Source organism: Callorhinus ursinus, unplaced genomic scaffold (assembly GCF_003265705.2).
Source record: "Callorhinus ursinus isolate GAN/ISIS: 27379988/994484 unplaced genomic scaffold, GSC_fseal_2.0 scaffold8, whole genome shotgun sequence".
Lineage (NCBI taxonomy): Eukaryota > Metazoa > Chordata > Mammalia > Carnivora > Otariidae > Callorhinus > Callorhinus ursinus.
Genome location: NW_027397070.1, coordinates 26,960,857 through 26,973,803, shown reverse-complemented (window position 1 = coordinate 26,973,803; position 12,947 = coordinate 26,960,857). Strand labels below are relative to the sequence as shown.

The window sequence follows — 12,947 nt, the reverse complement described above, 5'->3', positions numbered from 1 at the left end:
TATGTGAAGCTGATCTGTAGTCAAACTCCGTATGTGTGCCAGTCTGTGTTGGGGAGACACCTGTGAACAAGGTGAGGCCAAGTCAGGAGGGAAAATGATGCTGACAAGTATTTGTTACAATTGTGATGAGAACAGGGTGCTATGAGCCTAGCCTGGAGGTTCAGGGAAGAGGTCCCTAGAAAGTGACATTTTTAGCTAGAACTTAAAGGAGGGGAACGATTTCACCAAGTTAAGGTAAGACAAAGAGCCAGTGCCTGGAAAAACAAAAAGAACCGCATGTAAGAAAAACCCAGGTTAACATCGTACTCAACGAGGAGAGACTGGATGCTTTCACTCTAAGATCAGGAATTCGACAAGGGTGTGTTCTTGCCACTTCTGTTTAGCTCTGGATTGGAAGTTTTAGCCCGGGCAATTAGGCAAGACAATAAAAGGCATCCAGACTGGAGAGGAAGAAGTTCCCCTGTGATGTAATCTTATATGTAGAAAATCTAATTCATTAAACTATTAGAACTAATAAGTTCAGCAAAGTTGCAGGATATAATTTTTGTATTTTGATCTTGTATTTCTATATAGTAACAATGAGCAAACTGAAAAGGAAATTTTAAATGATTCTGTTCCAAAAATGTTTAGGATTAAAAAAAAATTTTTTAGTATAATTCTTTTACATTAAAACCTATAAGGCATTTTTGGAAAAAAAAATTGAGACCTAAATAAAAAGAAAATTAGAAGACTGAATTCCATGTTTATGAATCAGAAGACTTAGTGTTAAAATGGCAGTGCTTCCTAAATTGATCTATAGATTCAACACAATCCTATTAGCTGGCTTTTTGGCAAAAACTGAGAAATTGATCCTAAAATTCAAGGAAATTTAAGGAACCCAGAATAGCCAAAACAATACTGAAAAAGAACAGAGTTGGAGGAATTCCACTTCCTGATTTCAAAACTTAGAGTAATGAAGACCGTGTGTTCCTAGCATAAGAATGGATATACAGATCAATGGAATAGAAGCAAGAATCCAGAAATAAACACAAACACATTTACAGTCTGTTGGTTTTTGACAAGGTTGCCAAAACAATTCAGTGAGGAGAGAGAATAGGTTTTTTAAACAAATCGTTCTGGAACAGCTGGATATCCACATTCTAAAGAATGATGAGGGACCCCTATCTCATACTACATACAAAAATGAACCGGGGGCGCCTGGGTGGCTCAGTCGTTAAGAGTCTGCCTTCGGCTTGGGTCATGATCCCAGGGTCCTGGGATCGAGCCCCGCATCGGGCTCCCTGCTCAGCGGGAAGCCTGCTTCTCCCTCTCCCACTCCCCCTGCTTATGTTCCCTCACTCACTATCTCTCTCTCTGTCAAATAAAGAAATAAAATCTTAAAAAAAAATTAACCCAAAATGGGTCAAAGATGTTAATGTAATATAGCTAAAATTTTAGAAAAAATAAGGTGTGAATTTTTGTGACTCTGCATTTGGCAATGGCTTCTTTAGAGGGGATACTAAAAGCATAAGCAACAAAGGAAAAAATTGGGTGTCATCAAAATTAAAAACTTGTGCTTTGGATGATACTATCAACAAAGTGAACATACAACCCACAGAATGAGATAAAATATTTGAAAATCCTATACTTTTTAAAAGATTTGATTTATCTATTTGAGAGAAAGAGAGCACAAGCAGGGGGAGCTGCAGAGGGAGAGGGAGAAGCAGATTCCCCGCTGAGCAGGGAGCCTGATGCAGGGCTCCATCCCAGGGCCCTGGGATCACGACCTGAGCCAAAAGCAGATGCTTAACCTACTGAGCCACCCAGGAGCCCCTGAAAATCCTTTATTTAATAAGAGACTTGTATCTAGAATATACGAAGAACTCTTATAACACAATAAAAAGATATTTGGATAGAACATTTGTCAGAAGATAAACACCCAAAGCACATGAGAAGATGCTCAATATCATTAGTTATCAGGGAAATGCAAACACAATCAAAACCATCATGATGCTACTTTACATGCATGTGGACAGCTACAATAAAAAACAGATAATAACAAGCATTGGTGAAGATGTGGAGAAACAAACCCTCATACACTGCTGGCAGGAGTATAAAATGGTATACCTACTGTGGAAAACAGTCCAGTTTCTCAAAGTTAAACACAGAGTTACCACTTGAGCAATTCTACTCCTAGCTATATAACCAAGAGAAATGAAAGTTTATGTCCCCACAAAAACTTGGACACAAATATTCATGGCAGCATTATTCAGAATAGCCAAAAGATAGGAACAACCCAAATGTCCATCAGTTGATGAATGGATTTTTAAAATGTCCTATATCCATATAGCAGAATATTATCAGCACATAAAAAGGGAATGAAATACTGATGGGAATGAATTTTGAAAATATGCTGAGTGAAGGTAACTAGTCACAAAGGACAACATTTTGATTCTATCTAATGGAATATCCAAAAGAGGCAAATCCACAAAAACAGTAGATTAGTGGTTGCGTCGGGCTGGGGCATAATAGGAGGGTAAGGAGTGGATAGCCAAAGGGTGCAAGTTTCTTTTGTGGGGGATTAAAATGTTTTAAAATTGATTGTGGTGATGGTTGCGTAACTGTAAATATACTAAAAAACATTGAATTGTGTACTTTAGATGTGGGAATTATATGGTTTGTGAGTTCTATCTTAACTGGAAAAAAAAATAATTGTAGGGGGGAAAAAAAACTAAAGCAGTGTTTCTCAAACTTCAGTTAGAATTAACCATACCTGTGAAGCTTGATAAACATGATGGTAAAAATGTTCTAGGCTTATGAAGCATTAAGGACGTGAGTAACCCGAAATACACATTGCTAAGCAAAAGACGCCGGTCTGAAAAAAGCTACCTTGGTGTGATTCCAACTACAGTTGACCCTTGAATGACATGGGTTTGAACTGGGCAGGTTTACTCATATGTGGGTTTTTTTTTTTCAGTATAGTACTGAACATGTATTTTCTTAACATTTTCTTTAGCTTACTTTATTATAAGAATACAGTATGTAATATACAAAATATGTGTTATTGGTAAAGCTTTTGGTCAACAGTAGGCTACTAGTTTGGGGGGAGTCAAGAGTTATACAGATTTTCAGCTATGCAGGGGGTCAGCACCCCTACCCCTCGTGTTGTTCAAGGGTCAACTGTATATGACATTCTAGGAAAAGTGAAACTACAGAGAATAAAAAGATCCGTGGTTAGCAGGAGTTCAGGGGGAGGGAGATGGGGTGAATGGGGAGAGCATGGGATTTTTAGGACAGTGAAGCTATTCACTGTAGATGTGGATACATCTACCGAAACCTACAACTGCATGACACAAAGAGTGAGCCCTAATGTAAACTAGAGATTTTAGGTAATACTATATCCATCTTGGTTTATCAGTTATAAATGTACCACACTAATACAAGAAGCTAATGAACTGCAAACTGGAGAAAGGGGAGGGTATGGAAACTTTACTTACTTCTCAGTTTTTCTGTAAACCTAAAACTGTTCTTTAAAAATCTTGATTAAAAAAATAAAAAATGTTTAGGTGAGCCAGAAGATGAGCTTGCAAAGTCCGGGAACCCTAGCAGGTAGGAAATTGTCAGATGGAAGGGACCTTTTATTTATTTTTTTAAAGATTTTATTTATTTGAGAGAGAGCAAGAACAGAGGGAGAGGGAGAAGCAGACTCCCTGCTGAGCAGGGAGCCCGATGCAGGGCTCGATCCCAGGATCCTGAGATCATGGCCTGACTAAGCCACCCAGGTGCCCGAAAGGGACAGTTTAATTCTGAAAGCCAGTAGCTAGTGCTTTCCCCTAGAATGCGAGGGGCACAGGAGGAGAAAAGAGAGGGTCTCCCACACGTGGCTCCATACTGATACTGTTGAGGCCGGAATTGGTGTCTCCGAGAGATGATTCTAGGACTCAGCATTGGAGAGGAGGGCTCCGGAAGCCTCCTCACGCTCAAGGTGCGACGGTCACTTCAGCAATATGATACCGAGATTAAGGCCAGAGGGCCGGACTCTTCAAGGATGCAGAGATGACTTGAAAGGAGAATCCAGAGTTTGCTGGTGCGGGGTGGGTGGGCAGCTTGGTTTTAGGAAACTTGCTTGGGGGTGCAGGCATTGGGACCCCAAGGATTATAAGGTATTGAATTAATAGCATGAAAATGTCAGTTGATTTTAGAGAAACGTGTATCGGAAGAAGGGAAAAGATTATTGTCTCTTTCTCAAAAGATTTGAGCAAAAACAAAGGAAAACCTCCTTCTGCCCTTTGCTGGGTGTAAGGTGTCTGATGTGTAAAAACCAACGATTAGCGGAGGAGCCTCCCAGGCCAAGGAATCCTGCTCCGATTCTAGAAGTATGTGGGGAAAAGATAAATCTCTGGGTGTATTTTTCCTGGAGACCGACCAGATGGGAGTAACAGAAAGAATGCCAGTAAACTGTCAGGTACCAGGCTGCTAATTTGTCTTTAGAACTTTATGTGATTTTCCCTTCCACGCAAGTCAAATCCTAACACTAGCAAAGGATGGTTTACTTGGTGCCAAGCCCTGTTCTGAGTACTTAGTCCCACACAATCCCCTACCCAATAGGCCGATCATCAGCCGCCATGTTATAGAGACTTGCCCAGTCGCAGCTACAAAGTGACCAGCTGGGACCCAATCCCGGGCACCAGCTCCAGAGCCCACCCGGTCACCTCGCCTGGCCCTGCTTTCCCACGTGGACTCCACTGGCCTCAGGACGCCTCAAAATTTGGGCCGAATTGCAAGAGGGAATGTGTGTTTTAACCCTTTGTGTCTGCACCCTGTTGCATCCACCCCTATAGAACACTGCAATACGGGTTATGCTCCCTGAATAGGAGAAAAACGGGGCAAAAGAAAACAAGTAACAAAATCCTTCCCCCACACCCCCTGCACCCCCCTCTCGCTGCCCTCCATGCACAGCATTATCATCTTGAGTGTTTCCGTCTCTCCAGAGGGAATGACGGTCCGGCTGGAAGGTCTGGGCCACAGCGTGGCCGCCCCAGTCGACGTGGGCGCGCGTGGCTTCCCAGGGCCGCTGAGGCCGTGCTGTCGGGGCTGCGTCCGCCCCGTGAGCCGTCAGAGCCTGGGGCCCGGCCCAGCCGCAGCCCCCGCACCTCGCCCAGTGTTTGCGCTTCAGCTGCGGGTCGGCCGTCTCTCCTGGGCTCCTAGAACCGGACCCCCTGGCGCCCACTTCAGGGCTCCTTCTGGCAAGTTGAGGAGACTGGGCAGAGGGCCACGCGGGGAAGCGGAACGGACTGTTCCTTGAAGGAAAACCGCTCTTCTCTTGATTAAATGAGTAAATTAGTTCCAGCTCTCCTGTCAGAGAGTCAGGCTGTTGGAGAGGGTGAGGGCGAACTAGAACTCGTCGTGAGGAGGATCCCGTTGTTCGTGCTGCGATAGGGGGAGAGCGAACCTGCCAGAGAGCATGCATAGCTATGTGGCTTTAGGAATGTATTTTTAAAACAAGGGTTTTGGAAACCGAATTCCGTGAGCAGGGCCTGTGTTCAGAAGGACTCTACACTTGGTTTACTGCTCCGCTGCTGTCCTCTTGAAACTCTTAATTTTTGAGCGAGGGCTCCACATTTTCCTCTTGCACTGGGCTCTGAATTATGTGGCCTGCCAAGTCAGTGAAGCATATTTTAAATCAGTGTCCTGTAATTATGGACATTATTTTCCCCTTAGTTTCAGGTAGGCCAGGGTATCCCATCCAAGTCTGAAAGTCAGCTTTTGGACTGCATTTTTTGCGTGCCTAGCTGGGTGGTAAGCTTTTGACATCTCTGCATACTTACTAATCTTTGCCAGAACGTGCCACAGTGCAAATTGGATGCTGGAAAGTACGGAGCAAGAAGATTAAGCATTAGTGTTTACAAATTAAATCATTTCAAAGCTCACTTCCCCCTTTGGCTGGGTAGGCCAGGCATTTTATACAGAATCTTCTCCTAAAATGGAGAAATAAGAATTGTCTTGAGTCAGGCCTTCAATGAGGATATGACTCTATTGTTCTTAACTATAACCCTGCTGGGGACTGTCTCAGGAACTTGGTCTGTACAACTCTGTAACCCCAGCATTGTGTTTCCATCCTGTCCACCAGGAGATGCGGAGGGAAGAACGAGGAACGTGCAAGGGTGTCTGCTTGCTATTTGGAGCTAGGCTCACGTTGACATCCTTAAGTTCATCAGGTTTAAAAAGTGCCGGAGCCATTTGTTGGTCCTTTTTTCTTGGCAAAGATTCTGTAACCTTCTCCAGCCAGCATCATTGAAGCAATCCAAGGATAAACGCATGGCCCTCCTTTTTTTCTTTTTAGGCCATAATATGGGAATAAGAATATTCCCCTGCAAGAGCACATGGTGGGGGTGTCTTCTAAGGCAACGGGAGGAATTTACCAGAATGCAGGGAGGTCCCTTTGGAGACTCAGCCAAGGCAGCCCAGTTCACAGCAGACTAACACAGAATAGTGGAAGGGTCCACGTGGGTAGTGGGGCAAGCTGTGGGCAGGTGGCTGGACATCCTGAAGGACAGGGAGGGAGTCCAGTCTGACACAGGTGACAGCAGCAAGCACTTGGGTCTAGACTAGGAGTTACATGGGCAAGGCCCAACTGCCTGAGGTAAGAGCGGTGAGGAGATGTGGGTGAGCTAAAGAGATGTGAGAGGGAACCTAGGAGGAAGTGGTACTAGGAAGTTAAGGCAGGCGGTACTGCCACTGTGTCCCCCGATGCCAGGATGCTGGTCCCTGGAGCCGTGAGAGCGAGGCAGGACTTGGGGTGTGCTGAGCTGGCCGTCAAGACAGGGACTCCGGCATAGGCAGAAATCCAAGGCAGAAGCTCAAGTTATGACTTAGACGAAGCCCCATTGGTAGCTGGGATGGCTTGATGTGAAGCCTGGGAGGTTTGGGTGAAGCTCCTGAAACCTTTGAGATCTAAGATCAGAATTAATTCTAGGGACTGAGACAAAGCTGAAACCAAGTGAGGACGAGCAGGGGTCCCACCGAGGAGGAAGAAGGAACGTCGTCCCTAGGGACTGGGTAGGCCTGTCCACAGGGGGAGTTGCCTCTCATATATATCATGTCAGGGTTTCTTTATTTTCTTCAGTTTTAGCAGATATGATCATTATCTTTATTCCTGTTTTACACCCGAGGAATCAGAGGAGTGAATGGAACTGCCCAGTGAATGGATTCATTGTGTCTGGGGTCCTTTCCCACATCACATCTGTGCCCTAGGCTTAGCTAGCTTTATGAAGTTCCTTTGGTGGTGGCCGCAGCAAAGTGGCGGAAAGCCCAGACAGCCTGGCTCTTTACCCCTGCTCCGCCCACCTCTTCTGACTGGGTGACCTTTGCCAGGTCACTTGGCCTCTATGTGCTGCAGTAAAAATGAAGACAGTAATACCTTCCTCACAAGTGCAGTCGTGAGGATTTAAAGGGATGGTATATATAAAAGGTTTCAGAACAGTGCCTGGCAAACAGGTTTGCAACAAGCATCACTACTGTGCTCTATCCAGAAACAAAACTCTTTAGGGAAGATTTCAGATGTTAAGCATCATCAATACCTAGTGGATGGATGGATCTGTGGCAAGGTTAATCCTAAAACGTAAATACTGCAAAAATCACCCCTCCTCAGTCTTCCAAACCTTAAAGGCGGCAAGATTTTCCCAGTAATTAAATTTTGACCTAGGAAATAGTGAATTTCAGTGAGAGACTGCCCAGTTTAGAGGCAGAAATTTGGGGTGTGAGTTCTTGCTGTACCGTTTCCTGGCTTTGTGAGCTGGGGCAATTTTTCCAGTGTCTCTCACTTATCTGTGAAAATTACCAATCATGGGTATGACAGCCCACCTCACAAAGTCATCCTGAGAATCACACGAGGTGATCGAGTGAGAGCGCTTTACGATCAAGTTATGCCATGTGATGTGTTCATTCCCTGGACGCAAGCCTACTGTAAGCAAGAAAACGTTACTTGTCTGTAGGGTAGGCGAGAGGAGGCCGTTGTGGAATTTAATACTGCAACTTAAATAATCTAGCCCGGCTCGGGGTATTAAAAATTTAGCAAGGTCGCCAGGCGCGCCCCCAAACAGATGAATATGTGGGCCATCCCGAGGAGTCCTCGATCTCCCATCGGCGCCGTTCTCTGTAACAACCCGATTGTGCTTGTGTCATCTATTTCCTCTCTACTCATGCAGGGGACTCAGACCCCATCCGTGTGAATCCTTGCTACGATGGGAGACACACATGTGACACGAGGGCTCGCTGCCACCCAGGGGCAGGGGTAGACTACACCTGCGAGTGCGTCTCTGGGTATCAGGGAGACGGACGCAGTTGTGTGGGTAAGTTGTGTGCGCCCTGTTCGTTCACGGGGTCCTCCAGCTCTGTGTTAACAGAAGACCAGCGCGTCTGCTTAAGGATCTCTACTGATGCACGAGACACGTTTAGCAGCTGTTAACCTAAATGCTCCTATTTCAATCCTAAAGCACACTGAGAGGATAGGTTGGAGGTGGGTATTTGGGGCTGGGACTGGGAAAAGAAGACATGTATTTGTAATTCCTGCATATTTCGAGTTCTCAAGTTTGGTCATTTTAACCCTGTAGTATTTCTTATATTTATGAAAACATGTTTTCTGGTTATCTTTAGGTTTCAGACCTTGTGTTCCTTTTACCCATGACATCCCCACAAGCGACAGAAATTTCTTTACATTTCTAAAAGAAAAATTGTTAGTGTGTTTTTCTTTTAAATGTTGAGTGGGTTTTGTTTTTTACTGTTTAAAGAATTCTCAGAATATTCAAATATTTTCCCTGTGACTTATATACTTGAATGACTTGAGATAAAGATTATCTGAAGGTTATCCTGCAACATGCGTTCACGTCTGATGCTTAGAAATACTACATTTTGACATATCCCCCCCCACCACGAATTTATTTGTTCTGTTGGAGCATGATGGTAGTGAGAAAACATTGGGTTTTCAGACCTGCCACTTGGGGAACCGTTGATTTAAGCAGTGCTTTTCTGTCCTTATTTCTTCTTAGATGTAAATGAGTGTGCCACCGGCTTCCATCGCTGCGGCCCCAACTCCGTGTGTATCAACTTGCCGGGAAGCTACAGATGTGAGTGCCGGAGTGGTTATGAGTTTGCAGATGACCAGCACACTTGCATCTGTGAGTGCTAAGGCGCTTCTCTTTTGGGCCAAAGTGGCGTTGAGCCTTGTTCTCTGATTCATTAATGTTTCCACTCTGACCTACAGAAGTTCTGCCATGTGGTTTTAGAAAACAGTTTACGTTGAAATAACCTGAAGCTGTGGATCAGTTCAGCCCTGTGTTGTGGTTTTCCTCTAAATAGATACTTTTGGTGTTGAGTTATTGAAAGGTGTTCACCCAGTTGGGATTCCCGTGTGTCTTGGTATTTGGCCCAATCATGTAGCAAGACTATGAACCTCTAATACCACCAGTTCTAGATAGAAGTAAAATATTTCTCAAATTTAAATGGAATGGATTATAATTCAAAGATGCTTGTTCCACATACCCAGGTATAGAATACCCTCTGTAATAAAGCTCTTTCTAGGGTAAAGAAAAAGACATCTTTGGACCTAAAAGTAGATCCAAAAGAACTAGGATTCCAGATTCATCCCATTGGTAGAGCCAGATGATAATAGAGAAAATACACTTTTTAACCCACTGAGATGAAAAAGTAGCCGTGATCATAGAAATTGTGTGTGTGTGTGTGTGTATGTATGTGTAGTTCTGTTGAGTTATAAACTTTAATCAAGGACTATTTTAATGACTGATCTCCATATCTAGTGTTTTAACAACAAACCCAAAGCAGCACTTCTCAAACTTTAATATGTATACAAACCATCTAGGGATCTTGTTTGAAGTCAGATTCTGATTTGCTGGCTCTGGGATGGGGCCTTCGAAGCCCTCAGATGTCCTGATGTTATTGGTGTGGAGATCACACTGTGAGGATCAAGTCTCACCCATTCGCAGGTCTGAACTCTTGGACGTCCTTGCCTTCTTCTCTTTTCAGTGATCACCCCACCTCCCAACCCCTGTGAGGATGGCAGTCATTCCTGTGCTCCTGCTGGCCAGGCCCGGTGCATTTACCACGGAGGCAGCACATTCAGCTGCGCCTGCCTGCCTGGTTACACGGGCAATGGGTCCCAGTGTACTGGTGAGTACCTTGTCAGCCTCAGTGACTCTGGAAAGTCGCCTTGGATGCAACACCCTCACATAGCCAGAACCTTTCTCAAAAGGACTTCTCCCTTGCTTGACTCACGCAGCCTTGGACTTGTCTAAAGAGCAAGAGAAAAGCTGTCCTTTGAGTCAAAAAGCAGAGCCAAGGGTGATTTCCCTTGGACTAGACTGTTGAGCATATATGGTTGTCCTTGGTGGAGACGTTCCTGGAGCACTAGGAAGCCACTGCCAGCTTGTAACCTCCTGTTCCTGGGAGCTAGTGTAGGCTGGAGGAACTTTGGGAAAGCCCACTCACCTGTTGGGAGGTCTCCATCCTTCAGTGTCTTTGGTTAATGGCTTCATCTGGCACTTCCAGTCATGCCTGACTTTTAGTTGCTATCCTGCTGGTCGAAGTGGCATTTGAAGCAATCTGTAAACATACATGCAGTGCTTTCTCTCTAATTTTTTCCCTTCCTCCTCTCCGGGGAGAGAGAGAGAAAGAACTCTACCGTTCTGAAAGAATAGTAACGAATACCTAAGCACTCACCCCTTTTCTCCCAGAAATCTAAAGACGTTTATGATGGTTAAGGCTTGATACAGTATTTAATAAAATCACTAAACTGGAATGCGGACTGTTAAAATTTAACCTGGTTAAATAGTAATAATGATGCAAGACGTTGTTACTAAAGTAGGTATAATTCTCTGGGTATATATGTACATGAAACCGGGATTAGTAGTACTTTAATACAGAGATTATTTAGCAAATCTGCATAACCCACTAAAGGTTTTCAAAATGTATCCAGTGACATGATGGAATTGAAACTCAATTTCATGCTGTCAGTAATACCCCCAAATTATGGTAAAATGAGACACTGGGAGAGAATGGTGGGGAGAGGGTCTGTTTGGAGATTATGAACCCAAAACACAGGCTTTCCCCCCTTCTCTTCAAATTGCTGCTTGCATTGGCCAGGCCACCCTACACCTGGGCACCCTGAGTTGATTTGCTAGAACAGCTGTGTAACTCCTGGGAGCTTTACAGCAGCTTAAATAGCACGCCCCGCCCTCCTTTACCAGATGTTGGCTTCTCATCTTCCTCCCACGTCGCCTCCCTTCGGTTTCCTTGGAGAGGCTGTCTGTGAACCAGCAGACGGAAGCCATATGTTATGGACAGAACAAATGTGTCCGGGCAGCCAGCCGTCCTCTCCTTCCCAGATGTGACTGGCCATTTGGTATTGTCTGAACTGTCTCTTTAATGTTTCCACGTCTGTTGTACAGAAGCTCTGCTGTAGGGTTTTCTTAAAAACACAGTTTATACTGAAATGACCCAAAGCAGTGGCTCAGTTCAGCCCTGTTTTCTTTTCTTTTTTTTTTTCCCCTCCTATAAACACCCCCCTGCTTTAGAGCTCAAGTGTTTCTCCAGTTAGACCGAGGTAGATTTGGAATTCACAGATGCTTCTCTCACTTGACCAGCCCAAGAGCTCCGTCTGTTATAGGACTCTCCAGAGAGAGGGTAGCCTCCACAGGTGTGCGGGTCAAGGTGTGAGGTGCCCTAACTCCTCATTGTTCTGTTATTTCTCACAGTGGGAATAATATTTTTTCCACTCTCATGGAACTTTGTCATTCAGTTCTTTTTCTTTCTTTTTTTAAAGATTTTGAGAGAAAGAGTGTGTGCATGGGTGTGCATGGGTGGGGGGCAGAGGGAGAGGGAGAAGCAGGCTTCCCGTGGAGCAGGGAGCCCAATGCGGGGCTCGATCCCAGGACCCTGGGATCATGACCTGGGCCGAAGGCAGGTGCTTAACCAACCGAGCCACCCAGGTGCCCCTGTCATTCAGTTTCATTTAACACACTACTGGCTCTAAGAAATGAGACTACATGGAGAATCAAAATCTTGTCAGAATTTCATATTTAAACATCTGGCTGCTCGGGACAGCAGAGAGAGTGCTTTCAAGGTATTTAACTCCTCAGGTCTTTGGTTTAAAGCTAACAAGTTGAAATTAGTTGCAGCCTAGATGTGATGAGTGTTAATAATCAATGTTAATTGAGTTGATGTTTCTTGCCCTAATCCCTTCTGAATCATTCTCTTTTCCTTCTTTTAACTTCTACTTGTCCTGTAAGACTTAGATTACCTTTGGGGTCATATTAGGACCCTGAAACTGGCCATTTTTCCATGTTGAGGACTTTGGAATAATGCCATTCATTGTTATTACTGCCTTCTTGCTGATTTCTGCCGTTTTTTAATTGTCCCTATTCAATCTCTTCTTCTCTACTTTTGGGATTTTCTCTGGAACCCACAAACCTGAAAACATGCCAAACCCATCAGTTGCCTCCCTAGTGTATTAGTTATCTATTGCTGCATAACAAATTACCCCCAAGTATGGCAGCTTAAAACAATACACATTTATTGTGTACAGGTCAAGGGCCTGAGGATGGCTTAGTTTGGTCCTCTGCTTTAAAGGATCCTACAAGGGGTGTGGTAGACTTGGGATCTCATCTAAAGGCCTAACTGGAGAAAGATCCTCACATGGTTACTGGCAGGATTCAGTTCCTTGAAGACAGAGAGCCTCGGGGCCTTGCTAGCTGTTGCCAGGAGGTAACCTGCAGCTTCTTGACACATAGACCTTGAACAAGGTAGCTTACTTCCTCAAAGCCAGTAGCAGAAAGTCTGCGAGCAAAGTGGAAGTTAGATACAAGTTACTCAAGGGAAGGAGATTACACAAGGTTACAAATAGTAGGAGGGAGGGATCTTTGGGGTTCCTTAGAGGCTGCCTCCCAAAATCAGTT

The 12,947-nt window shown here is 44.5% G+C and overlaps 2 protein-coding genes across 3 annotated transcripts in view; one reads left to right on the top strand and one right to left on the bottom strand.

The window, feature by feature from the left end:
* NID2 (nidogen 2) overlaps nucleotides 1-12,947 on the top strand; it is a 58,201-nt gene that overhangs the window by 28,312 nt on the left and 16,942 nt on the right. For both annotated transcript variants that reach the window (XM_025870044.2, XM_025870045.2), the window contains exons 9-11: nucleotides 8,187-8,330; nucleotides 9,027-9,155; nucleotides 10,021-10,164. In XM_025870044.2, coding sequence (XP_025725829.2) covers nucleotides 8,187-8,330; nucleotides 9,027-9,155; nucleotides 10,021-10,164 — 417 coding nt within the window. The remainder of the gene's footprint in view (nucleotides 1-8,186; nucleotides 8,331-9,026; nucleotides 9,156-10,020; nucleotides 10,165-12,947) is intronic.
* Nucleotides 12,785-12,947, bottom strand: part of RTRAF (RNA transcription, translation and transport factor) — a 32,917-nt gene continuing 32,754 nt past the window's right edge. Inside the window, exon 8 of the mRNA XM_073895222.1 lies at nucleotides 12,785-12,828. Coding sequence (XP_073751323.1) covers nucleotides 12,800-12,828 — 29 coding nt within the window. The 3' untranslated portion in view covers nucleotides 12,785-12,799. The remainder of the gene's footprint in view (nucleotides 12,829-12,947) is intronic.